The sequence below is a fragment of the Cloeon dipterum genome, chromosome X (assembly GCF_949628265.1).
Source record: "Cloeon dipterum chromosome X, ieCloDipt1.1, whole genome shotgun sequence".
Lineage (NCBI taxonomy): Eukaryota > Metazoa > Arthropoda > Insecta > Ephemeroptera > Baetidae > Cloeon > Cloeon dipterum.
In genome coordinates this window covers 4600187-4627091 of record NC_088790.1, presented here as the reverse complement: position 1 = coordinate 4627091, position 26905 = coordinate 4600187, and the positions used below count along the sequence as shown (strand labels likewise).

Here is a 26905-nt window from a genome sequence, read left to right as displayed (position 1 = left end):
GCCACATGCGGCACACAAATGCAGCTCAAATCCAGAGCACTCGGTGGCACCACGCCACTTATGCTCTTTTTAGTGTTTGGCGTGTCCTCTGCTTTTGATAGCATCACCTCCAACGTGCGTGTCTGCTGCTTTTACTTGAAATTGGATCCGTTAAGAGTGCAAAAGACACGAGTTGCACTTCTCTTTTATAGCTCTCTTGATCGAAACCTGATCAGCAACAACTGCGCTTTTGGTGTGAAAATGAAACCAGAGTGATCTATGCTTTCAAATTTAACTTTAAATTCAACTTTATTCGGTTTTCTGACACATTAGGAATGCGTGATTAAGTAACCTGCGCCCTTAATAAATTCTAATACATAATAATAATGTGTATCCGAGCGAATATAAAATGGCTATTTTACAAAAATAAATATTTTGTAATTGAGTTACAATTTTATGTACAGACTTGGATATATATAATTTTATAATACAGATCCAGCGCTCAGCTTGGATTAGAAGCAATCATGGGGAAGTGGAGCTAATTAACTAAAAGACCTTTTATAATGTTAAACATTTCCAGTTGGAGATCATAGTATTAATGAGAATAGGCCTAACAATCAAGTGTTTACGACGGTGAAAGACAGGAAATCGGGATAGAGGCGGCGTGTGTATAATTGAGAAAATATCAATTGGCCAAGATAACGATCAGCAGCACCAAATACAAGGAGAGATTTATCATTCACAAGGCACAGCGGCCAGCAAAATTTATTGATTATTATAGCTAGGGATGTGCAAAACCGGTCATCGACTATTTTTAATAAAAAAATGAGCACGAGTCTAGAATTCTGAGGAATTTGGAAATTGAATAATCATGCAAAACCTATTAATCGATAGGATTTTAGCTGAATATGTCAGTAAAAATGTTTCATTTGGGGAACCACACGTCCCCATTTCATAATTCCCACCCTCTTTCAGTTATAATCTATTTGACGTATTTTTCGTTTTTAAAAATAACAATATGTTGAACGTTATAAAACCGATAATTTTCTTCAAAATCGATTATTTTGAGCTAATAAGATAGTATCGATGAATTTTGCACTTCCCTATTTATTGCTGATGGCCGGCGACTTTGTTTAAAATTCCAACAAGATCGACCATCGGCAGGAATGGGATTTTCTTTTTTAAAAAATTTATCACAATATTCTCATAGGATTTCAGCTTTATGGTTTTCATAGAAACAAACTCCAGCGGAGAAACAACAAGGCACCATAATTTGTAAATGTATTTGTTCCTGACGTCCTGAAGCTCGTTAGTTATGCGGAAAGACGTTGTGTAAAGTGCGTATATAAAAATATTCAGATTTATGTACAGCGATATGAATGGCATCCTCAATGGCGACGGCGAGTCCTCAATTTGAGAGCGAAAAGGCACCACGGCGAGATCTCAGGAGACTTCCTTTCAGGGGTTTTAACTCGATTTAAATGAAACCTGCAACAGAAGAAAAACGGGTGCGTGTTAAAAAGTGTGACGAATTTTGGGACACATAAAAACGTCGCGAGGGCAACAAGGCGAATTTATCGAAAAACGGTTCTGATTAAAATTCAACTGTGAGTGTGTAACGAATGCTTGGAAAGTCTGAGGGAGAGATTTTCAACAATGCCGGGGTAATTGTAGCATGACTAGAGAACTGGAGCGACCAGTGTGCGCGCGGGGTGATTTATTCCCTTTTGTTCGGGCATCATCCCCCTGAAAGTGCACTATTCGGAAGAGATTCCCTTGCTCGCTGGGTCGCTCGCTCGCTCGCGTCCTCAGGTGACACTGCAGGCATAATGCGTAATCTTTTATTGTGGAGCGCAACAATGCCGCATCCCCATGATATTCATCCTCTATCTTGGCAACATTTCAAAAGAATGAATTTCGGATTTTGATCGGAAATTTCTGTTAGATATCAATAATAAACGGAATCAGCATGCTGGGAGGGGCCTTTTTTCGTTGCATGGATATTCGTCCTCCTGCTCAAGCTCTGTGTGTGTGTGTATGTGTGGATTTTTTCTCACATACTATTCTAGCCCCGCGAGACCGTGTAAGCCTTTTACACAATAGAGATTTGGCATGCATCAAACTGGACACTAAAAATTCCTATCAGGTATGCCGTTTTCTGCTTCTTTTTATTGAAAATTCGAACCCTCCCTTTTGAACTTAGCGGGAAAGATGTGCCCGCACGATACACAGCACGCTGCGCTGCAAAAAGAGCTGGCGATTTTTGTCTTTGATATATGAAAAGATGATGGGATTTCTATATCTCAATTGAAATGTAAAGCAGCACACACAGAGGTATTTTTATTCATTGCCAATATTATTTATGTGAAGGCCCCAAATTGACAGGATAAAATCTTGCTCGCAACAAACCAACCAGCAACTTTTTGCCACCGCGCTCATGTGAATGGACATAAGGAGAAAAGAAAGAGCGAACGACGAGAAAAGCTGTTTTCATTCAGCGCCCGGTCAAGAATTTATTGCCAAATCGGGTTGTGGTCGGAACTCGTTGCGTACACGAAAATTACGATTACGCCGGGAGCACACGCATTTATTCCTTTGATAAATATTTACTTTGTGCGCCAGTACTTCTGGCAGCCCACAATGTAACATGCGGACGCGGAGGGTTGAGATATGGAGTTGATAATTTTATAACGGATCGTAAAAATGGTCGTTAAATTGGAAGGAAGAGAAGAGAGAGAGGATTTTCTTCTAATTATTTCTTCATAAAGGAGCCGTGTTGTTTTAGAAAAAGTGAGAGAGAGGAAGTGCTCGCATATTTTACGAGCCGGCGAGACAAAGCAAATTCAAATTAATTTTTTACACCTCTCTTTCTCTCTACTGATCTCGTTCTGAGATGCTTTTTGTGTTGTTAAGCATCAGGCGAGCGCACACAATACCAAAATTGAATCTGCGCCGGCTCCCCTCGAGTTTTATTCATAAAACTCATCAGCAGCACACGACAAAAAGACAGACTGCGTCCTTTTCCTAGAGTTTTCATCCGTAAATTATGTTAATGTCCTCTGGCAAAGGTCGCAAAAAAGAGACTGAGTGGATGCTTACTTACTCCTTAGTTCGGCCAGAGAGACTTAGTTTGAACTTGAACCCTTCCTGATATAAATTACTGGTTTCATCCCCTGTGTGTGTATGTGTGTGTGCGCTCTCTTTTACCCTCTCTCGCTAAATACAACGCGCACTTTTTATACCTGGGCACATAATTTATACATTTTAATGTCATCCTGCTGCAGTTTTCCTTTGTTTAGCGCGCGTTTCTTCCTCTTTTTTTCCTGCGCAATACAAGAGCCAGTCTCTCGGCGTATAAATATATGAATTTGAATAAAACGAATAAAAGTAATTTAGTAGATGGAAAAGTGTCACATTAATCACGCGGCCGCGCGGCCAGCAGTTCGCGCTCGACTCGGCGTCAAGTTGCTTGCTCCCCATAAAAGTCAATGGTGAAAAGATTCTCTATGGACCATGAAATGCATATGATTGCATTTAATTCTGCAGCAGCCGCGCGCATCCCTTATTATTACGGGTTGGCCGCTGTTTTGTACTTATAATTACACACGATTAGCGCGATTTGTCACGAAAGAAAAACGCAGCAGAATGGCCGCCACAAAAGTTAAGATTTATGCTTTGTATATTTTGTGCGCCAAATAGGGTGATTGAGGTACGCAATAACAATTAATATCATTTAATTTTAATTTTGCAACTGAATTCATAATTTATTAAATTTAATACATTATTATTAGGTGAAACATTGAAAGAACTATTCATTTTAAGGTGAATGTCGATATAATTCGTGTCTAAAAGTTTAATTGTTTATTTTTAATTTTTCCAAAAGCCATTAAGGGAAATAGCCACGTATTTATTTTCTAATCAAAATCGATTTCTACGAGTCAAGCTTGGAATTTTTGGAAAATTTTGCATTTTTTTATTACCTTTACATGTTTACCCCTGGAAAAGGGGCAACGTGCAGGGCTTGGTTAACTGGAAAATTTAAAAATAAAGCGCGGCAAATTTTTTCGCTTTCACTAATGTATTTTCAGCTTAAATCCTAATTAAATATTCGATATATTTCATGTTTCTTCAGAAAAATCGATAAATAGATTTTTTAAATGTGTCATAAATTCAGTCTTGCAGTGGTTGAAATCTCCCGAATATATTTAGAAATTCAACAGGTTGTGAAAAGCAATGCGAATATAAAAATAAACAAATAACTTCAAGGCACACGAAAGTTGATTTTGAGTCACTTTTTCTGCTATATATATAGAATAATAAAATAAACTCGTTGAAGGGGGAAAATGCGTTACGTGCATCGTAAAAAGTGGCTTTATGGAGCAGCTTTTGTGCGAGGTGATGCTGCAAAAAAAAATCATCAGTCGCAGATCACGCTGAATTTTACGTGCGTCGCGCGAAATCGATTTAGCACATCAAATTTTCGCGTTGATTTATGTTGCAGCATAAATTTGGTTCGTTTCCCATACGCATCGCTTTCGTTTCTCGGTTTTTTCTCCTTATTAAAATTCTATTCACAGATTTTACTGTACAACCTGCGATCCCAAAAACTTCACACATGAAAGGAGTCAGTGTAGCAAAAGAAAAGGTATTAAAAAAGTTCTCTCGCGCATGGGGCACGCTTACTTCTTCCCCATTTTTTATCCATTCACGTGTGCAATCATTTCAAACGCGATGTCGCAACACGCTTGAAGATTCCCCGTGAGATGTCTGGCTGCAACGGACCTGCCGCCTCCGAACCATATGATCCTGGCTGGAGGTTTTGAATTCGACTTTTTTTATAAAAGACGCATCCACCCTCACGATCAAAAAGCCTCCCCATCCCCATATGGTTTCTCTTTCTAAAAACGGCGCACCCATGCCGACAACAAATGATGATTTTTTTACCCCCGCGTGGCGCGATAAAATCCCCTCGCGCGGTAGCTACAGCCATGCAGAGAGTATATTATTGTACTGCGAGGGAATTTCCTATTTACAATATACATTTCGTGCACGACGACGTCTTAAGGAACCGTTCACTCGCGAATAAGTCTCCGTGAATAGCAGCGTTTTTTCAGGGGGTAGCACAGGAAGAAATAAGAGATTCTCCGGCTCATGCTGCTTTATGAAAATTCATCCACCAGTAATTTATGTCTCAAGGACACGACGGCGCGCAGGTAAATGGGAATGAGAGGAAAAAAAGAGTGGCGCGGCGCAGCACGAGGGGTCTCTATATGTACCGCGCACGTACATAACAAGGGGTAAAGCTTAACGGTGCTCGCCTTACTCACCATATGATGCCTCGGGGGCGACCGACACACATATGCACGTGGACCACATTCGTATGGAAAGTGAATTTCAAGGTGAATTAAAATTCGCCGCCTTTGTTGTTGTCTGTCGGCAGCATGGCATTCAAATTGAAATTCTTTTCTCGCCAATAATGGAAAAAAAGGTTACGCTACGATTCTAATTGCATAAATGAAGGGGAGCAGAAATGAAACATTGTTAATTTCGAATGAAAAGAAGTCATTCCGATAAAATATGATATTTTTCTCATTCGCCATGGTCAGTATTTTTGTCAGTTACTGCGGCTAATAAGTCGAGTCCTTTTTTTTCACCATCAAACAAGTTCCCAAGAGGGACTCTATAGGTTTGAAAATTTCCTTTGCCGCCAAAATTAGTCAGTGACGGAGTATAATTGGTCCATTCCCCTCGCTCATAAGTTGCATCACTGACAACCGCTTAATTGGCACGGTCCCAATTGGGACGAGATAATCGCATCGCAAATAAAATAACACTTGCGCATGATGTCATTTCTGCATGTCGGCGCGGCGAAAACATGCGCTCGCTGGTGTCAAACCATTAAGCACTTTAAGCATGTATACCCGGAATCGTCTGTCTGCGCGAATGTTTGCATGAATTTAGCGCGAAACGTCTGCGAAAAAGGAAATGCTGAATATATAAATAAGAGAGGGTTAAATTAAATAATGGGAAAAGTGCGTCCCCGCCGTGAAGCCGCATCGGCAGACAATTAATTAGCCAGACCAGACGCACACCATCGGTGCATTTTGCTCTCGTGAAAGCGTATACACGTTAACCCTTCCTTTTTGCTCGGCCTTTTGTGCGTGCGCGCGGTGCATAATTCTGCAGCGCCGGCTAATGCGGCACACACAAAAAGGTGCGTCGGGTCGTGCAATCATCATTAAAGGCAGGAGCTATATAGCAATGAAAAATCAAAACAATTTGTACAAGTCAGCCGTTTCTTTCGTGATATTTTCTTTCCTACTGTTTGTTTTGTTCGCCCAGGCAGGGGTTAATAATGTCTCGCGAGTGACCCTCCTAATGACGCGCCAACTAATTGGTGGTTGCATGCATTTATCGATTTTTTGTTCGTTTCACGGGAAACCGATGGAATATATCATATTTTTTGCTCCCCACACACAGCGTTTTTGTTCATGAAATGATAATAAATTAAAATTCTGGCTTCCCCACGCTTTTGAGAGGTGAGTGAGTAAATTAAATTGAATTTTTTACGAGCGACTCGACGTCAAAATTTCCTTGGTTGCCGCTTAAATTTCTGGGAATATCGACTCCTTATCAAAAAATCACGATTTTTTTCTTAATTTAGTGAGCTTTTCCATAATTTAGACACCGTTTGATAGAATCATCGAGATATTTGGCAAATACTGATATTTCACTCTTCCTTCTGGTCCCAATACGATCATTGCGCATAGTAATCAACGATTCTCGCCCTTCTGTATCTATCAATCTACTTTAATAATGCCTAATTAAGTATCCCAATTTAAGCTAATTATAATGCGGAGTAATTAACTGATAATTACCTAATTAATTCAGCTACATCACGCCGTGTGTTGCTGCGGCTGCTGTTGCTGCTGCATCCGTCTCGACTGCTCCAGCTCCCACCATAAATGGTTAGTGTCCATCAAGCCCATGTCCGAGGGGTCCATTTGCAGGTAGCCGCCTTTCTGGAACAACTTCAGGTCCTCGTCGTCGAGCATCTCCTTCTTGAGGGCCATTTGCGACTCCACCTTGATTCCGAGGCCGGCGGCGGCGGCCGCGAAGACGCCCATGTAGCCGGTGCTGGTGGCCTCGGAGGCGGTGGCCGGCGAGTTTGACGACCGGTCGCTGTACCCTGGCGACAGGGACGAGCCCTGGCGCTGATGCTGCGAGAGCACCAGGGAGGTTGGCGTCAGCACGGAGGCCTGCGAGGGAGAGTCGTCGAACACCATGTCCGAGGCAGAGTACTGGTTGCCGTACTCGTCGACGATGACACCGCCTGTCGACGAGCTCGGCAGATTGTCCGGCTCGTACATCAGGGACTCGTCGTCGTCCAGCAGGCTGGACATGGGTGACGACGAGGACACGTTTTGCGTCAGGTCGACGTGGTAGCCGCCGTTCTCCTTGAGCATGAGCTGCATGTTGCGGATGTAATCGACGGCGCACTTGAGGGTCTCCACCTTGCTCATCTTCTTGTTCCTGGCCGTGAAGGGTATGTGCTGGCGAAGGTTGGAGAAGCCGTTGTTGACCTGCTTCACCCTGTTCCTCTCGCGGGCGTTGCGCCGCGCCACCGAGATGGGCTGGCCTGGGATGGCCTGCACGAAGGTCTGCGCCGACTTGCGGCCGCGGCCCCTGGGGGCGGGCGTCATGGTCATGGGCATGTTGTTCAGGGTAGTCGCGTTGTTGTTGTTCAGGTTGGTTGAGTCCGGTGAGGACAGTCTCTGCTTCTTTTTGTCGGCCGTCTCACCGGCGAAGGGCAGCACTGCGGCCATTCTCACCGGGCATTTAACGAGCGTGTGTGTGTCTGATCAGCGCTAAAGGTAGACTGACTGCGCCGAAATAGGGGCTGCAAGCTGCCGCTAGCGTGGATTGTCACTCACGAGAGGGGTTCTGCACACACGCAGGAGAGGGAGGCAATTTCTATGCAGCCAGCCGCGCTGAAAAAAGTATTCTATAACAACACACACGCTGCCAGCGCGCCTGTTTGCTGGAGGAACATCAGGGGAGGGTAGCAAAGCAGAGAATAACGCGTGCATGAAGCGTGGCTTGAGGCCGGCTGCTTCGGCCCGCTGATCGAAATTTTACTACTGCGCCGCCTGCCTGCCTCCGCAGTTGCTCTCTCACTCGGTTGTGTGTGTATGCAGTGTAACACACTCGCCTTCTGCTCCTGGAGGCCCTACAATCCACGCACTTTCGTGTGGCAAGAGGGTGCAGAGCAAGAGGCATCTGCTCCGCTCTTTCACATAAAAAAGAATGGCCACTTACGTGTTTCTATCTGATGCCAAATGAAATATTTCATAATCGAGATATGAAAAATAACCAATTGCTATCCCTTTGTCTCTAAAAATAAAAAAATCTTTGGATTGAATGGGGCATCAATTGAAATTGCGAATATCTCAGAATATTAGTGATTTTTTTGCTTGATTTTGATTCCTTTCGTCGCGATCTATCCAGTAGAGCGCGACTTATGGGCTGAATTTCCGTCCTGGCGAAACAAATCACGATTTTAAATAACGAGACAGTGTTTACCGATTTTCTTTGAAATTTAAACTCCAATTTATGAAACCTTAACCTCTTGCCCAATTTTCAGAGATTAGAGTTATGCTAAATGTTGTCTGCTCAATGGCTCGTGTTTATTTTTTCGTTACATTTAAAAAAAAAATCGTCTTGCAGCAACAACCACCGACTCACGCCTCATCAGAAACAAGAAAGCCACTTGCACTTGCACAAAACAGATTCACCACATGCCAAGTGCCGTGCGCGCAATAAAACGAGAAGCACATATCACGCAACTGCTTTTGCTCCCCAAGTCAAAGCAGTGCCAGTGCACCTCCTGCCAGCCTCTGAAAGTGTATGCAAGTCGCGCGGCTCGAGGAGGGAACCGGCGGACCGTCTTAGCTGACGCAGTAAATAAAGCCGCTCATAAAAGAAACGGAGACTTGAATGTATGCAACCGGCGGTGATTGATAGAAAACACAGAGGGGCTGTTGTGTTTGTTGACGCTGGCTGCTCCTCGCTCTCTGCCTTGAACAACGCCACCAGAGCACTTTGATACAAACGCACAACAACACCAGCCCTTATATGCACTACGAACTAGAGCAAGAAGTAAACTGAAAAGCGACCAATTGTTGAGATACGCTACCTTGGAAAATGATGCTTGAAAATTGACAATGCCTTTTTATTTTTTTCTAGAATTTAAAATTCGAACTTCAGTTTTTCAAAACAAAAGTTTTTATCAATGTTATTACGTACTCTCCCTATTAATTTTATTGGGACTTTAAATTGATTTGAAATAGAAGAAGCGATAAATAATCGGTTTCTAAACGTTCCACATTTCAATTATTTTGTAGAGTGCAGTTAGTTCAAAAGCCGCATATTTCTCCTCCACTTGATTCCAATTTAATCGATTTCCTCGACTCAACCGTTGGAAAATTACTGATTTTTTGAAATTTTTGTAGGTTTTGAAAACGAGCCCACTGGATTATTTGTAGAAAGCGACCACTGAAAGAGGGTGAGAATTTTGAAATGGAGCCGTAGTTCCGTGGAAAATTAAAAGAAAGCGTAGCAAGTGCCGCAAAGCGCGGGAAAACTGAGAGCTTGATGGAATTTTGAAATAGAGGGGCGTAGCTCCTCGGGAAATTCGAAAATTAAGGCGTGGCACGTGTCGTAACCCGCAGGGATTTGTAAAATGTGACAGTTTACGGAGATTTTTAATTTAAAAAATATGTATTTAAATCGTCAATTTAGCGACTTAAATCAATTTCTAATTCATCATGATTAATGCTAAGAATTCAGTTGCAAATCAGCAATTTCCTCGAGGAATTGTTTTCCGGACAAAAATCGCCTTCTACCAAGGAATTTTATCTCTATTTGTAAGTTTTCACACCGCGCGTCTCCTCTTTGCTCTCTCTAGACTGAAAGAAGCATACTGTATTCTTGCACGAGTAGTTTAAACCACCAGCACCAGACGTAGGAAACACAAGCAAAGCGCGCTGGCACCAAATATTGGATAAATTTTCCCACAGTCTGAGGTTTCATAAAGTAAATAATCACGGTGGCAGGCCTCAATTTGAAGAGGCGTTCATTTGTGTATACAAAGCAAAAAGCAGCTCCAGCAGACACACAATTACGCTGATTTTTAACAATTTGACTCACGCCAACTGCAATTTTCTTAAACGCCCGCTTTTCTGCTCAATTTTCGATTATGCGCTCTTAAGTGTGTCATTGCGCGAGCAGTTTCTCTGATTGCCAGCAAGATTTTGGTTTGTTTTCAATGATTCAATGAATGAAAAGGAAAAGCCACCCACCTTGAATCGCGTTTATTATACACATTGTTTCGACATGCACACACAGGTGTGTATTTTATTTTCAAGTGTGGCGGATTTTTCCTCCAAAAGCCCGCTCATCTCTTATGCAAATCAGCGGCTTTCAACAGAACCGGCTGCTTCTTCTAATTCTTTTATTCGCCACACAACGAATGGTCATTAAATAATTATAATTTTACTGCCTCAGCCTTTGTCTCTTCTCGACTGTGCTGTCGATGGCCCCAGACATCGCATCAAAATTATCATCTCGAATTCCGGCCCCAGAGTCAGTTTCATAACAAGATAATGCCATAAAATAAAACAATTTCTCGTGCGTCTACGACTGCCTATGGACCAGCACATTTAGAATTCAGCAGCGATGATGACGCGCCGTGTGCATTCGCGTCTTTGATTATACGGATCCGCGGAAAATGTGTTTTAAATATAATGATAGGTGCGAGAGGAACGGCTCTAGGAGTTATTAATTATTCATAAGCGCCAATAGCATCAACACAGATGCAGCTTTAATCTTAATAATATAATCCTCGAAGGCTTGCACGCGTCGTCTAATTTGAATTCCGAAAATGCTTCGGCGAAATCTATCATTGACATCCATGATAAACACAATATTTTGCGATTTTCGATCGCTTCTGGGTTCTGGGCTCTACCGCGAATAAATCAATTTATGAAATAAATTTATTCAGAACACGTGTAGATTCTCGGGGAAATTACACATATTTGTTTTTGCGAATAACAAACAAATAAATTGGATCATTATGCTAATTTTATCACTTAATCGTGGAAGTAATGTTAGCAAATAAATAAAATACGTTGAAGTTATTTTTGTCAACCCATGCTTCCATTTTCATTCATTTACCGACCACGACCTTTTCCTCATTCAAAATATTTGCTCGCCGACAAACGAGGTCACGACATGATCTCACATCGCGGCAATTTGAAGATAAATAAACCGCTCTCGCTCTCTGGCTTGTGCTAAATGAAGAAGTCAATGAGACGATCAAAAGTGGGCGTCGAAATGTCTGCTTTGAAATTTAAAAGCATGCATATCATCTCCTTGTAAGACGAGGAGGAAATTTGCAGCGGCATCAGCGCCGGTTGAAATTATGTAATCCGGTTTGATATAATGGCACTTCCTCTCTCTTCTGCTTCCTTCGCCTGCAAGCTCTTTGCCGTATAATATAAATAATTGATGCGGTGGAAGAGCAAGTTTGCTGTTTTAACGTACATATTTTTTGTCTCAAACGAATTACACACAAAATATTTTAAACAAATTTGAAATGTTTTGACGTATGAGAGCAGCCTAGAGAAAAATTCTTCACAAATTCAGATAGATAAAAAAATAACTTTAATAACTTGCTCTTTATAGCTGCACACACTTCATGCAACAAGGCCTTGAATTCTCGTTGCAAAGTTTTTGCTGGTCGCAATTAATCCGTGAATAAAAGCAACAACTCGTAAGAAGTGTAAATCTGCTAAAATTTTATCACATAATAAACCATAAATTCGACCTTGATGAAGAAAGTAGCATAGGCTTTACAAAATAAGATTATCGTGTGTTTAAAGCCGGCAGTTAGCTACATTAGTAATTGCTCGAAATAGGGTTCGAGTCGAGCGCCATCCTAATAACAATAAACGCTGCCGCACACGCGCCGTAATAACTCATAATTGCTCCTCATGTGCCGCCGCAGAAAATAATAATGCTTTTATGCGTAAGCGAGCATCAATATTACTCACTGAAGCAGCTAGCGCGGCGCGAGTGGAAGAAGAACACTAACACTATACGCTACTCTCTGCATATGTGGGTTCGAAGATAATAGCGCGCGAGGCGCGAGTGAGCACGTGATCCGGCACTCTTTTTCTCGTTTATTAGGGTTTTCAAGCGCCTACGATGATTAAATAGCAAGAGGAAACGCAGCCGAGCATGCTTCCTCAGGGTCCCGTGCACATTTCCAATTTGCGCTGCAGCAGAAATTAATGGAGATGAAAATGAGTGTGGAAATGGCAGTTTCTCTCTCGAGGTTTTTTTTTTCATAATTATTACAACAAATTTTTAATGAATAGGGCCTGCATAAAGCTTGTCTGATTAATCAAACATTCGGTCGGACGGACTTTTAGAGAACGGGTCAAGCCGTGCCTGAAATAACCAGAAAATCCGGAAGCATTCAAGCGTATCGAGTGTCCAAGCAAACAAAAATTTGGTGGTATGCTTGCTTTTGCTTTGAACGCAAGAACGATTTTCAAAAATTGGTAAATATGAGAAGCACAGGGGACGAGCAAATAATTTTGAAGGCCCTCTTTTATCAGATATTTCTGAAAAACACTTCAAGCTATCAAATATTTGTTGAACAGAGCGGGTTCGTCAAGAGGGGGAAACACGAATCATGTGATTTTGACATATTTAACCAAGACTTTACATCCTCTAAAAACATTTTGAAATCGTCTAAAATCAGCTTAAAAACTAATAGAGAATGTCAAAACTTCTCCAATGGTTTGAGACACTTTTTGTTGTAAAATTAAATTAGATTTCAAGTAGAGAACATTTTAGCAAATTTTCTAAAAAGTTAACAGTAAATTTTTGCTTTAACTGAATCCTCAAGGGATTTTTCCGGGATTCTCCAGTAGAAATCCTCTTTAAAGCCTCAAGTAAGCCTCAAGTATACGGGCGCTAGCGGGCGAGAGGTACTGGCCGGGGCCGGGGCCGACGCCACTTTGCTCGGCGAAGCCGTTGTTAAATAAATTTGATCTGTTACCAGTATTCTTAATTTTCTTGTTCGAGGCGTGCAAATTTGTCAAAAAATACCCAAAATATTTTAAAAAGACGAGTGACGTTCATACCCACAACACGCGTTCGAAACAGTAGCTGTATGCGCCTGTTCAAACCAGCCAGTTTTCTCACCAAAACCCTTTGATCGCAATTGATATCGCCAAGATATTCTGAATTTGTCAGTGTTTTGCATAAATTTGTATATCTGAATAAGTTTTATGATGCGGCGGCCTATATGGCGTTTGTCAACAATTTGTGATAATTGTGCCCAAATTTTTTGTTTTTTCTTTCTATCCATAAAATATTGTGTGTGTATTTATAAATAGATGGCGATTTCATTGTACGGAAGTGTAACCTACTCCTGTTCTCTGTATTAACCATGCTATAAAATAAATAAATTGAATTGAATTGGATGGCGCACGAAACTATAATCTAAAACTGTCTAATATAAATCTATTTTTCCAAAATAAATAAAAAAAACTTAGTGATAACTAATTTTTTACAGTATGAAACTTTGTTACAAAGTTCTTTGCTTCCAGTTTAAGTGCGCATTTTGCTATCTGAACTTGCTGAATAGCATCAATCTACTACAGAGTGTCTAAATTTTTTGCTTCCCGTCTGCTCCTCTCCAGGCTGAATGTGCTGCGAGGGTCAAGGATGATTGTTCTCCGCTCTTATGCATTATTCAGATGATATCGCGTGGGAGAAAAATGCCCGTCCACGTTGAATAAAGGGATGTGAATCATAACAACGCGAGCAAATGCTTTTTGTACGAAACGCTGATGCATGCAAGTTATAACAACGACCTCGCGTCCTCCGAAAAGACGCATTGTGCACGGCCTCCTTTGAATTAAACGCTGCCGCCGCCGCGTGGAAAACAGATGGACCGGCACCTGTGCATGTGCGTCTTTTATGCACGAATTTTCTAATCATTTGCATCTAACACGTGCGTCTGGCCCAAGGAAGTTTTCGGTGGTGTAAAAATATAAGGGATATACGCGAGCTGGCAGATGATGCGAACGTTGTTTGTTTTGGTGCTTTGCGCAGGCCCACTTTCCAGCACCTGCCCCCTCAACCCAAGAGCTTTTAAACTCTTTAATAATGGGGCATTTTGCGAAAGTTGATGCTTTTGGTTATTTCATCATAAAAATTAAATATATTTAATATATTTTAAATTTGCTATAGGCTTATATATTTTAATTTTTTTCGCACTGTCCCTGCTTAAAAAGAAAACCCTTATGTAGGAAAATCCTAGTTGCTACTGCATCAAAAAGTTCCTAATGATTAATTTATAGCTACAATTTGCCGGAAAATATTTTAGAAAAGTGAAAGCAAAGTTTTGCATGCGTTTTCAAATGTTGAGGACTGTCTCCTTATTTGAAATCCTATTTTATTTCACAACAAAACGTGTCCCTAAAAAGTTTCACACGCTATTGGACAGATCTCGACGAAAGGAATCGAAATCTGCATAGAAAATGTGGTCAAGCTCTGGAAATTTTGGGGAAAATTTGAATTTTTATTGTATCAAGGCTATTTTTTTATTGTTGCAAATTATCGATCAACTGCTTATCACATCCAACAATTCAAATAATTTTCAATTTTCGCCCTCTATCAATCCACTTTAAAATATATCTCTACTTCGTATGTTTCCTACATTGTTGCTCACCTTTTTCTTGAAGTAGGAAGGTTATACAATCTGGAGTCAAAAGATAAACGACGTTTCGTTATAATAACTTTTAGAGAAGAAAAAAATGAAGGTCGGCATCTACAGAGAAGGCTATATAATATTGTAATCCGACTGCTTGCAGAGAAAAGCACTAAATTTCCTCACACTCGAATTCCCTGCGAGATTCCTCCGGTCTGGATTTTTGAAAATGCGATACTTGTCTATCTTGCGGCGGCAAGCAGCGACACTTTGATTTATTGGCCCAATTGTACGAAATGTTAGCCCAAATTAAAACATAAAATTGGTGTTTTCTAATGAAAGAAAATAAAAGTGGTAAATTGGGATCATCTCGGCGGCAATAAAAATTCCAGCTGCAACTGTAATCAATTACACTGTCCGCGCGTTTACTTAATTGTGCCCACGTCAAGAAACCAGTTTTTGGGCGCAAATCGCCGCCTCAGTCAGCAGCCGTTGTGATTTCGTCAGAACGCCGAATTTGCTCGGGCAAAAGTTATGGAGCTATAAAGCCACCACGGGCTGCACTTAATTATATTTGCAGCGCCCATAAAAGTGCTGGCGAACCAATATATTTTACTATTTGTGAAATTAACGCTACATTGCTAGACCAATCCGATTTCCCTCCACATAGTCTCAAAGTTCCGATACCCTTGCTTACCTAGATTTATGAACCCATAAAAAAGACCAATTAATAAAGAATTGAAAAAGAATTTGGACTAATATCGACCTTAATGAGTGTAGCATTGGAACGGTTTCAAAAGAAGCTTTGGGACATTAATTAATGTCTTTTTGACATTTTACATTATTTTTTTAATTAAAAAAAACGAAGAGGGATATATTTTGGATTTATTGCAGCTTTTTTATAAATTTGGAGTTCCTAGCTTTTGCAAAAATCCTTTGTTTGCAAAATAACAAATGAGAGTGCATTATTAAATCAGAATTATTAAATTAAAAATTTCTGTGAACAATTTTTTATTTAGCATCAAGTTTAATAGGTCTTTTGGGGACAAAAATAGTTAAATCTTTAAACATTTTAGCTGCCCATTTTACTTTAAAAACTAATGGATCATTGGGTTGCACATAGTTGTTTTATATAACATTAAAATTTAAGCTATGTACCAAACAGAGTAATTTAAGAGTTAAAAATGTTTGCATTTCAGGTACAGTTGAGGTGCGGTTCGGAGAGGCGGAATTCACGGAGGCAAGGTGCTGCTGCTTGCTGCTTGTTCTCTTTGACAGCAGGTGAAATTGGTCCACCTGCCCTTTGATCCACGTGCATGGCACTCGGCCGCTGCTTTTACCTACCCTGTGAAAACTTATTCTTAATGATAAAAGCAGCCACTCACCATTTCTCCGCAAGATCGAGATGCAGGTTTCCATCAAAAACATCTGCAGATCATAATTTTATCAACCTGATCGGCAACTGGACGTTCAACCAAAAAATGCAATGCGGTGTCAATAAATTTTAGGCTTTACATTGATGCTGATTGTGAAATCAACTTAATTATTACTGATGTTTTTTATAATGAATTTCCAAAAATATAAATTGTAATTTTGTTGAGAATTGAGATTTGAAAAAAATCGAATTTTGCTTAAAATAGACGATTAATGTGTTTTAAAGTAAAAAATATCATTCAATTATTCCTAAAATTTAAACTGAAATACAGCAAGAGCAGCAACAACATTTTAGAAATAATTAAAACTTGTGGTTGATGAATTTTTGGCGGTTGGAAAATAAAACGGACTGAACGATATTGAATCAGTTCCGGACTAGACAATAGTTAGTTGCCAATCTAGAATGGCGAACGTAAAATCCAAGGGCAGAGTTAATAGCGAGTGTGTGTTTTTTTCATCTCCAGCAGTTCTTTTATCTGTGCGGCGGCGCGACTTCCTTTCTGTTTCGTCAGCGCGCGACTCGCGGCCTCTCATCATTTTAGCGCGCGTTCTCGGTGGCAATAATGGCCATCAAGAGATGGAGAGTGTAATGATAGATTGCACGAGCCTTTCGGGCTGCGCGGCAAATGTGCCGCGTGCGAAAATGAACGTGCCGCATTCTCATTATTATAATTTGTCATCTGAGCCGATTCTGACGACAAGTCATTATCATTTTTTACGCCTTTTGGAACAATGAGAGGTGAAAATTACATTGACGGCGGCTCCTTGTGTTGTTTCTGCGAAGCGATTAAAAGTAGTCGTCAGCGCAGCAGCAGCAGCACATTATTGCGAGCTCGGCTTCTGGGCGCGCGAGCCAGTTTGCTCTTCACCTCATGATTAGGAAATTAGCATCTGGGCGCCTCTTTTTGATGAAAGCTGAATGACACACGCGTATCAAAACTAAAGTACCCATCCAGCATCCAATAGCAGTCTATTTTGGTCTGTTTTTTTAGCTTCATGGTCGTGGGCAGTGAAAAATAGCACAAGCCAGTTGTTACAAAACGTATATAAAATTGCAAACAAGGTGTATCTGAAGAGAAGTTCACATAAATCTCTGCCATGAAAAATGGTCAAGCGCGATAAATTTTCAAGAAAATATAATAAATCTTAATTTTAAATGTTGCTCTGACCGGTATGATTATCGCATTTTGTATAATCTAACTCTTATATATAGTATAATTTTTCGTACAATCAACTCTTACTTTTTTATGATGCCTATTATGCAAATCTGTTTGAAGTTTTATTTCATTAATAATTCTTCACTAATTTCAATTATACCCGATCCTTTTTCTATTATTAATCAAGATTTTGTAATAAATCCCCATCCTTTCAGAGTCCCGGTAATTTAAGTTTAGTTAACGCACTGTCCTACAGTGTTAGTCAGCATCTCGTAAAAAGTAGTTGAATGCTAACTCGAGATAGCCGTTGATGAGCAGTCTGGCTGATTATGAGAAGTGGTCATTTCAATACCGCATACGAGAGGTATGCGAGGCAAGACAGCAGAGAGGAGGAGATTTCATTTGAGATGAGACGTACGCCAAACAGCAGCTCGTACTTACGTGCAATTAAATTATTAATTATGCGGGCTTCGCCCTTTATCAAATTTAATTCGCGTCAAAACGAGAGTGGCAATTTAAATTTTATCGTCTTGCAGCTTATAAATATTAATTTTTGGTTGTAGAGCCGCGCGCGTCAAAACGAGGTGCGAATTAAGCTGTAAAAGTTCCAATTTATTGCACCCGCGGCCGTCGGTCGGTTTGTTTGCATTTTGCTTTTGATCCCGATTTGCAATTCAATGGCAGACGCCATGCAGCATCATTAAACGCGCGCCTTTTGGAGCCCGGCACCACGGATTTATTGTGATTGAATTAAACAAAAAGGGTGTGCGATTATTTCGTGCCTCATCATTGTGGCGGCTGCTGTATTGGAAATAATCTCTGGCGGCAGCAGATGTAATCGCCACTCGATCGCAGACTCCACGCACATCTCAGCCGCCGGCTCCAGAGGCACTCGCTCGCGCACGGGAAGCATTATTTCACGAGCGAATAAGTGAAAAAAGATGCAAAGGAAGCTGATTTGCATCGCAACGGGAGCGTAAAACTGTCGTGTCCGCTGGTAATTCGATTGAGTGTGGGTACAAATTTAGGTTGGTGCTTTAGCTGATAGCGGATCGCCGTCTGGAGAGCGTCTGTGCCCCGTTCGAAACGGCAAATAAATGAATGGAGGAAAAACACCGCCTTTAAATCGGAAAACCATGCATCGAATACTTTTTCTGTGGCCGCTAGGATGTTCGGGCCACCAAATGAGCACGAATAAAGCAATTTTCCAATTTTTTACATCGATTTTTTTCCATTCATTTTTGCAAAACCTAAAAATCAGGATTTCGACGAAAAATCTCATCTAATTTCACAATTTTCCATCGCTTTACATTGCCTTCTTCCACCTAATTTTCCGGAAAACCACACTCCAAATTAAAAAACGACCTTCCCTTACTTTGCGACACGTCCCACGCCTTCTTTTTAAAATTTTGGGGAACCACGCGCCCGTTTCAAAGTTTCCGCGCGTCACGCCTCTTTCTAGAGACGTGTTTTTAGAAACAGTAGAAACCAAAAAACTCAGTACAAAAATTCAGTACATTTGACCTATTCCTTGCTATATACCAGATTGGACCACGTGCGTATACTAATAAGAGGCGCACGTTATCGAGATACTCATCGAGACGAATTTAATGAACTTGTCCCTAACGTTGCGTATTGGAAAACGATCACAGTAAAAATGTCGTTTAAACGAGACACGTGCCGTCTGCGAATAAATTCCGAAACGCTTCTTGAATGAAAGAGCGCGCTTCATGAATGGGCTTGCGTGAAATATTTAGCAGTTTTCACAGAATAATGCGTGCGCGATCATTAAGAAAAAACTAAAAAGGTTGAACGAACCAGCTCAAGGTTCCTACTTATAAAAACGGAAGGAGAATGTTTCAGAAAATATATTATTGAACGATAATGCCTCCGTTTTATAATATTAATTTTTAATAGCAGCTCAGGATGATATAGAGAGGGATTGTAAATTTTTTTGTTTCCTCATTCGGGATCTTCAATATTTATCTAATTTGTGTGCGATGCGAGCAGAGATAAGCCACATGAATGAGGCTAAATAATTCTAATAATCCCTGGCGGCGGTCATGAGAGAGGCCTTTTTACAAATGAACTGCAGAAGATCACATCATGTAAAGCGAACGAATATGTAAATGAATGAGTGAGTCTATGGCAGCGTTTCAGGCCATAAAATTGTCAGAATAAGCAGCGCAACTGCTTTTGAGATCTCAATTAACGAAGTCGGGCTCCCTGAGCTGAATTTGACCTGCGTGGCCTGATCGCGAGCTAAGATATAGCTCTGCCGCGAAAGCACGTTGGGCAAGCGAAAAATTCGTTAGCCGAGGGTGAAATACAAACACGGATTGTCATGCAAATGCCGCTCATTGTGCAAATATATGCGAGGACGAGAGAAAAAAGATGCCCTGGCTTTCTTCTGCAACTTTTCATTTGAAAACCGGCGAAAGAGGAAGCTGCTCGACGCGCGCGCGCGCGAATTCAAAGCAAGTTCCCTGTGGCTGCTATTATATTTATTAACATCCGAGCCGCGCACAATGCACGTATAAACGCGGATATTTTACGACTTTGTTCTTTGTGCCGGTAAATAAACAAAATATGCACGCGCGCGTGCTCTATTATGGGATTATCAGGCGAATGCGTGCAGATTATACATATATACGCATTATTATTTTTCTTCAATGGAAATCATGAGGCACACGGAGAGTTTTTGTGATGTGGCTGGACCAAAATCCGCAAAGCACGTGCCTCTTCAAACCATAAGATTGCAGTCGTTAAAATCGTTGAATAAAAGAAAAGGGACGACTTATGAGCAGAAGAGAGATCAAAGCTCTCCCAGTGACGACAGCAGATGATATTAATTTTAGGATGCAAATAAAAACTTGCATGTATGATACTAAAAAAATTCATTTTTATTAGCTGTGTTAGAGAGAGATTATGTTCGTGATTGGTCGTTTTGGCTGTTTTTGGTAGGCCTTTAAGTCATTTCTTGCTAATGATATTTTTAACAACATCTTCGTATGAGTTCAAAGCCGCCAGTAGATGGCCCCACTTCTTGTTTAGTTCGATTTTACGGCAATTCTACGGCGATTACAGACTCAATCATCCTACACATAAAATGATTTTTGGGCAGCATCAGCCAGAACGCAGTAATTTTTGAAGGGGTTAGTTAGGAGGTTGCTGCGTAAGGGTGCTGTGCATTGTATAAAACCATTTATAAGACGATTTGAAACACTTTGGGGCCAGCTTCTACACAATTAGCGTTTTAAAAATGTATTTAAACGTGGTGGAAGTGCCCACGGCCCGGTCTAGGGTTCGGGATTTGTATTTAGTGCGCGCTACGCCGGTTCGCACTCCAGGTGCTTTCCGGATTTGGCCTGCCTTCTGGACCGCTGGCCGCACTCCCGTGGGGCGGAAGCGTGTTCACTAACTTAAGCTTGAGTTCGTCGGGACTCGACGACGCAAGCCGGACACTAACCAAGTCCTTCGCACTTGAGAGGATGGTTGTGTCCTCGGTCCTCCAACACTGCCTGAAGGGCAGTGCGAAAATAAGAGCTTTACGTAAATTGTCTAGCTTGCAAATATACTACATATGAGAGATCTAGGGATAATACAAACTACTCCTTGTTGTTGGCACTGGGCTTTATTAAAAGTAACGTCCGCCTCACTTCGCGGCTCGCGTACAACTACCTCCTCCTCACTCTTTGAGTGCAGGGAGGGGCACATGAAACATAGGTTAGGGTAAATCACAAAGGTGCGCTGCAGAAGCATGAAAAGGGGCGAGGGTTACCACCCTGAAATCTTTAATGCAGCAACCACCTTTTTCCCCCACCAACACCTGTAACAAGCTATAGTTGATTTGAGTAATAACGATTGGGGCGTGATTTAGCGCGCGAAGAGCCCTATAACTTGTTACAAACTTAACCCCTCTGTGCGCAAGCGAATGGGGAGGAGGTTATTGTTAGCTAGGCCGTCGCAGGCGGCGGTCATCGTAACCTCATCCCCGCTCGCTTGCGCACAGAGGGGTTAAGTTGAACAGGTGTTGGTGGGGGAAAAAGGTGGTTGCGACAACAAGGTGGTTGCTGCATTATGGCTTTTCAGGGGACTATTTTCATTTATAGATTTCTGACAAGCAGAAGCCGAGATCTCGCGTTCAATTGACATTTCGGAAAATCGTAACTATACAGTGGCGCCATCAATTGGCAACTATTCAATCACTTTGATAAAATTAGCAAGAGTAATCAAAATGCACTGAAGAACGCCCTTAGATTATTCATAGAGAAGCTTTTCCTTTCAAACAATCCATAAGGGAAGTCAATATGTGGCTCAATTTTCAGATTTAAGCTTTGAAGTGTAAATTTACATGTGTATTTGCATATTAAGCACGCTCTAGAAATGAATGAAGCGGTGGCGAGACGTTTCTCCGCGACGAGAAGGCGTCAAGTAGCTAGACAAAAAGGATCGTACCAGAATGGCACATCCGGTGTGGGGAGCGAGAGCAAAGGAGCGAAATAAATGTCTGCAGATAGGCGGCACGAGCGCTGCAAATCATAATGATTATATCTCTCACTCATGCAAATAAAGCAGGGCAAGCACCCTCTATCCGTTCACTATTTCACTCTGTAATCACTTGACAAAGTTGCAGTTATTCCGTCTTTTTTCCACGGCCGAAGGAAAAACAGCATTTTTACTCGTTTTATTTTTAGCAAATTACCATAGATTTTCAAGTTTATAAGCTCAGGGATGAATTTCTTTTATTGTAGGGGAAAATAATCGTGAAATCCTTGAGAGATGATTGTTTACTGGAATGAAGAATGATATAGAAGTGATTTTTATGGAACAATCCATTCTTCAGTTGGAAAAAATATTCTGTATCAAATCAAAATTCAAAATTAAAATCTCTCTCCAAATCATCTGTCAGAACAGCATTAAAGCTTTTTAATTTAGACATAGCACCAATCGCTAGTTACGGCTTACAAGCAATCTAGCCATATCTTACCTTGACAGACTTAAATAAGTTAGAATCTGCAAAATCCCGTTTTCTCAAACAAGCCTTTCAGCACTGTCAAAATTTATGAAATCTAGACTAGCATATGAGCTGGCTGACACTGACTTTTTTGTTAATTAAATTCATCTTTTTGTAAAAAAAATCAAATTGTGTCCCATGAAATATCCTGTCCCAACATTAAAATAATTTTAAAATTTTCATCGCCGTCTCGCAATAGATTTAATATGTAGATTCAGATTTTTTCAGTTTCAACTCTTAAAAATCAACATTTCGCATTGCATTAACGTTTGCATGCAGAATGTTGTGCATAGCTCAAACACGCTTTGAAATTCGCTGTTTGAAATTTGAGCCGTCACCTTTCTTCCTTCCTTTGAAAACTGACTTGAAAAGTAACGGATCGAATGAATAGCGCACAAGCTTCCTCACACAATGAAATTCATTCGATACTTTGGCTGATTTTTTTCAGCTTCAGCAGCAGCTCATCACGTCGCTCTGACACACAAACGAAGGGGCTGTTTCTTTTGATATTGTCTCCGCGCGCATCAGGTTTTATCTTACGCGTGCGATATGTGCCAGCCAAGGTGCAGCAGTAGAGTCTAAAAGTAAAAACGCGGATGAAAGGGAAAGCAGGGATTGTTCCGTTCGTTGTTGGTTCCCATAATGGTTGTTGCAACTGTTTGAACCTTTGTTCGGTATCGTGTTCCAGCTAATTTCGTATTCAAAATGTTTTGTTATGTACGGACGTATCGCTCCTCAAAAGTCTCTTCCGCACCATGCTGTGTGTGTGTGTGTTTTATTTATTTTTTTAGCAGCGTCTAAAAAAATACATATAAACGCATTGTTCGAAGACGGGAATGATTTGTTTGCTTAAAGATTTTTGTTGCTGTCCGAGTTGTCGTTGGCAGGAATTCCTGACGTGTTTTCTTCTTTTTTCATGCCTGTTAAAATCTTTTTTTACCTGATGTGTCCGCACAAAATAAATAAAAATCCGTTTGCCAATCTCCTTTCACAATTATTACTTCAATTGAAAATACTGAAGAAATTTCTGAGATATGTTTTTTCCTACTAGAATTTTCTTGTAAGAGGAAGCAGAATTATGTATACTTTTTTCATTGGTTTTTGTTACAAGGGAATTTTGAGCTGTTAATTATTTTTGTAAGGGAGAGGGTGAGTGGCGGAGTTGATAAAAGATCTCTTCACTCATTTTCTTCTTTTCGATTGTTGCTCAACAATAAACCAAGCCAGACGTAATCCACTGGTTCAGAATTCTCTGGGGCAGGAGGTATAATGTATTGTTCTGCCTGGTATTTATTTTATTTTATTGCTCAAAATTTCAATTAATCCGCACTTTGATTTACTATCATGCAGTTGTTATATTTTTAAATTGATGGCTCCACAAATCCTAGCATTTTTTATTTGCAAAAAAAATCTTCAAGAAAATATGGACCTCGCTGGGTGACAAGGTAATCACGGTCAAATAATTAAGACATCATACATAAAAAAGCAAATTAACCAACAAATGAGCTTTTCTGGGTCCGCACACTCTGCGTGAAGAAATTTAACGACGCTGAGAGCAGAGTCGTTTCGGCTCCTTAATTACACTCTGCGCGTTAATTCCGTGTTGAATTTTCTAATCACTCTGCGTGTTTCTCTGTGTCTACTCTCCGTGCTGCGACGACAATGATGGATCGAGTAATGCAAATGAATAGCCGAATTTCAGTACAGCATGCCTTCATTAAAAAGAAGCAGGCAGCTCCGCAGGTGGTCGTCAAATTTTTGTCTTCTCTGCTGCGAAAATGGTGCTGAGAGTAAGCGACGTGCTCGGATAATTCCAATCCGAGGATAAAAAACGTTCGGCAGCACGTGCTGCTCCTGGATTTTGGCAAATTATGCGAGTATGCTGTCCCACCGGGACCCCGCCCAGAAAATGCTGGCTGTCGATCGAAAGAGGTACCATTTCGAACAATAATATGAACCTGTTCTCCGCAATTAGGAACTGATCTTGCAAATCAAAACGGCATTTAGACAACAATCCTTTTTAAAATTCTGAAAGGATACATTTTGAATTAAACTTGCAATATGTTGGTTGTTTATTTATTTTCATAAAGGTGGGTGTTTTTTTAAAATAGTCCGCTGATGAAAGTTGTCAAATTTTTGTTCATGAAACGCGTGCGCAATAAATAGAATCTGGTTTGTCTGGCTTCGTTAATTCCGGTAATTAATGGCGAGTCTGCACGAAACGAAAGAGTCGCTTACTCGCGCAATTAAACTGGATAATAAATAATCGAGCAGCTTTCCGTCAATCGGCATCATTAGCATATCATTTGAAACTCTTACTTTGCACATCTCACCACTTGTTGTTAATTTGCTGCGACGTCTCGGCGAACCAGCGGATAAAACACAAGGCTCTAATGAATTTCACGTTTGCAATCAGCCCGAGATCTCAGCCCCGAGCGCCATAATTGCTAATTTAAGGCGACGAAGTGGCCGCTAAGTGCTGTCTAATGCGTCTATCTGGAGTGGGATCTGTCTGATGAAGAGCGTTTGTCCCTTTAGATTGAGCGCTGGAGCAGCCTTGCTGACAAAATAAATATTTTTATGGCTCCCTGATGCCTCTGATGTTATCAGATACCTTTGCCAGAATAAACTACTAAATATTCATCTGAATTTGCCTAAATTGATCGCATGCGTTGACTATCACGCGAGCCCAAGTATTATTTGAATAAATTTATGAATTTTAAATAGGAAGCTGACTGCCAGTCCCAGCACGTGCTTTAATTAAGTAGGAAAAGATGAAACGGACTCAATCGCATAACAAGGCGCGACTGATTGGGCTAACGTCCCATTATGTAAAATTCGTTTTGCCGGAATTTGTGTTTGGAAAAGTAATAAATTTTATTGCTACGTTTGACAAAAAAAATCGATTTAAATATGATTAACTAGGCGGCTGTGGATTCAATTGAATATTCATTATTATTTCATGGAATAAGGCTTTCAAGAGGTGCCAACAAATTAATAAATGGATTTAATATATTTTTTAGAAGGATATAAATATTTTCATGGTTTTGGCAAATAAATTTCCAAGAAAATCAGCTCTAAAGTTTTTATGCTAATCAAGCGGCGAGCATAAATTGTCTCCTTATTTACGATAGATTTTACAATTAAGGGAATTTTTCCTCAAAATTGGCATACCTTTGGATAGATCGCGACGTGAAGAATTGAAATCAGGCAAAAAAAACGTTTAAAAATCGCATAATTTTGTGAGAAATTTGGCAAATTCTCTCAATTAACTGTTTCTAGGTTCTGATTTAAGGTTAAGCAAACAAATCAAATTAATTTCAATTGTTTTCCAGCACAAATCCTCTTTAATTTATCTAATGCCTAAACATTTTAAATAATACTACTCCCGTTAAGGTGAAAATTCTGTCAACACCTGGCGCCTGAATTGTTCCGCCTGTGTGGTGGTAAAAGTAATGCTATAGCCACACTCGGATTTTCCTTTTCACTGATGCCACACGCGTCAAGAAGAGTTGGTCCGTGCGGCTACTGGACACAAAAAGTTCTGGTTGATTCGGTTCAGCAGCTCTGGATGACGCTACTAGATTACGTGTGTCGGCGGATTCGATTGTACAAAGGCAATATTAAATAACAAAACGCATATGCAGTCGCGTTCTCCTTATTTCCTCGAGCCAGAGAGCACGTCAACACCATCTCTTCTCGCTCTTCATGCTATCAAATCACAGCTAGTGCCCAATCATTAGCGCGTGGCATTCTTCAAAGTCGGCAGCGTTACTCACCAGGCTTGGGACGCAGAGGCCACTCAAGCGTGCCCCAGGGTCATAATTTTGGTTTTTCTTTTCCCCAACCGCGATAGAGAGAAAGAGATCATTGTTCTCCGGGAATATAGATGAAAGGTTTCCATCATAAACATAGCATTCTGATCTTTAAACTATCGAATGGCTCAGCTCAGCTATAAGTGAATTTTTGTGAGGAAATAATTAAATTCCAGGACTTGGATCAGTCAAAATCGTCTGATTATACTCATTGCTGAACAAAAATCGAGAAAAGGAAACGAGTGACGGAATCTTGTCAATCCCGCAACTGTCATTAAATCCATCCTCACTAAAATTCACGAGCCTTTTTTAGATTTTAATTAAATTATTGTTATTAATTTTAAGAGTCACGTATTTAAATTAATAATTTATGCAATATCCTAATCCCGGCAAAAGAGGACAAAGAATTAACGAGGAGCTAAATCTAGGACTCTGACTTTCATCTTATTATTTACGAGGCCAAAAAAGTGAATGCATGGACTCCTTTTCATTTCATTTTATGAGCGAGTCCAAATGGTCAAGTGTGAATTCTAGCTCCCCGAAAACTAGTTGCACTCCGTTAAGAGGTAATTACTGCTCTTCATAAAGTTACTAACACTCTCTTTTCTTTCTTTCACTCAGAGGCACAAACAAGGTCGTCATCGTCGTCATGAAGAAGATTCATAAAATTTTGTGACCGGGATTAATGATTAGCACTCAAAAAATTCTTGGCTAG

The 26905-nt window shown here is 40.6% G+C and overlaps 1 protein-coding gene across 1 annotated transcript; it reads right to left on the bottom strand.

Annotated features, from left to right (window-relative positions):
* Positions 1-255: 255 nt before the first annotated feature.
* On the bottom strand, positions 256-7841 carry LOC135945681 (achaete-scute complex protein T3-like). The gene is made up of 2 exons (XM_065493508.1): positions 6858-7841; positions 256-1467 (listed from the first exon to the last, which is right to left on the bottom strand). The coding sequence occupies exon 1, from the start codon at positions 7803-7805 to the stop codon at positions 6876-6878; it is 930 nt and encodes a 309-aa protein (XP_065349580.1). The 5' UTR covers positions 7806-7841; the 3' UTR covers positions 256-1467; positions 6858-6875.
* Between the last annotated feature and the right edge of the window lie 19064 nt (positions 7842-26905).

Bases quoted from the DNA above. Each gene is read 5' to 3' on its own strand.
- LOC135945681 (XM_065493508.1), bottom strand. From the start codon at position 7,805: ATGGCCGCAGTGCTGCCCTTCGCCGGTGAGACGGCCGACAAAAAGAAG.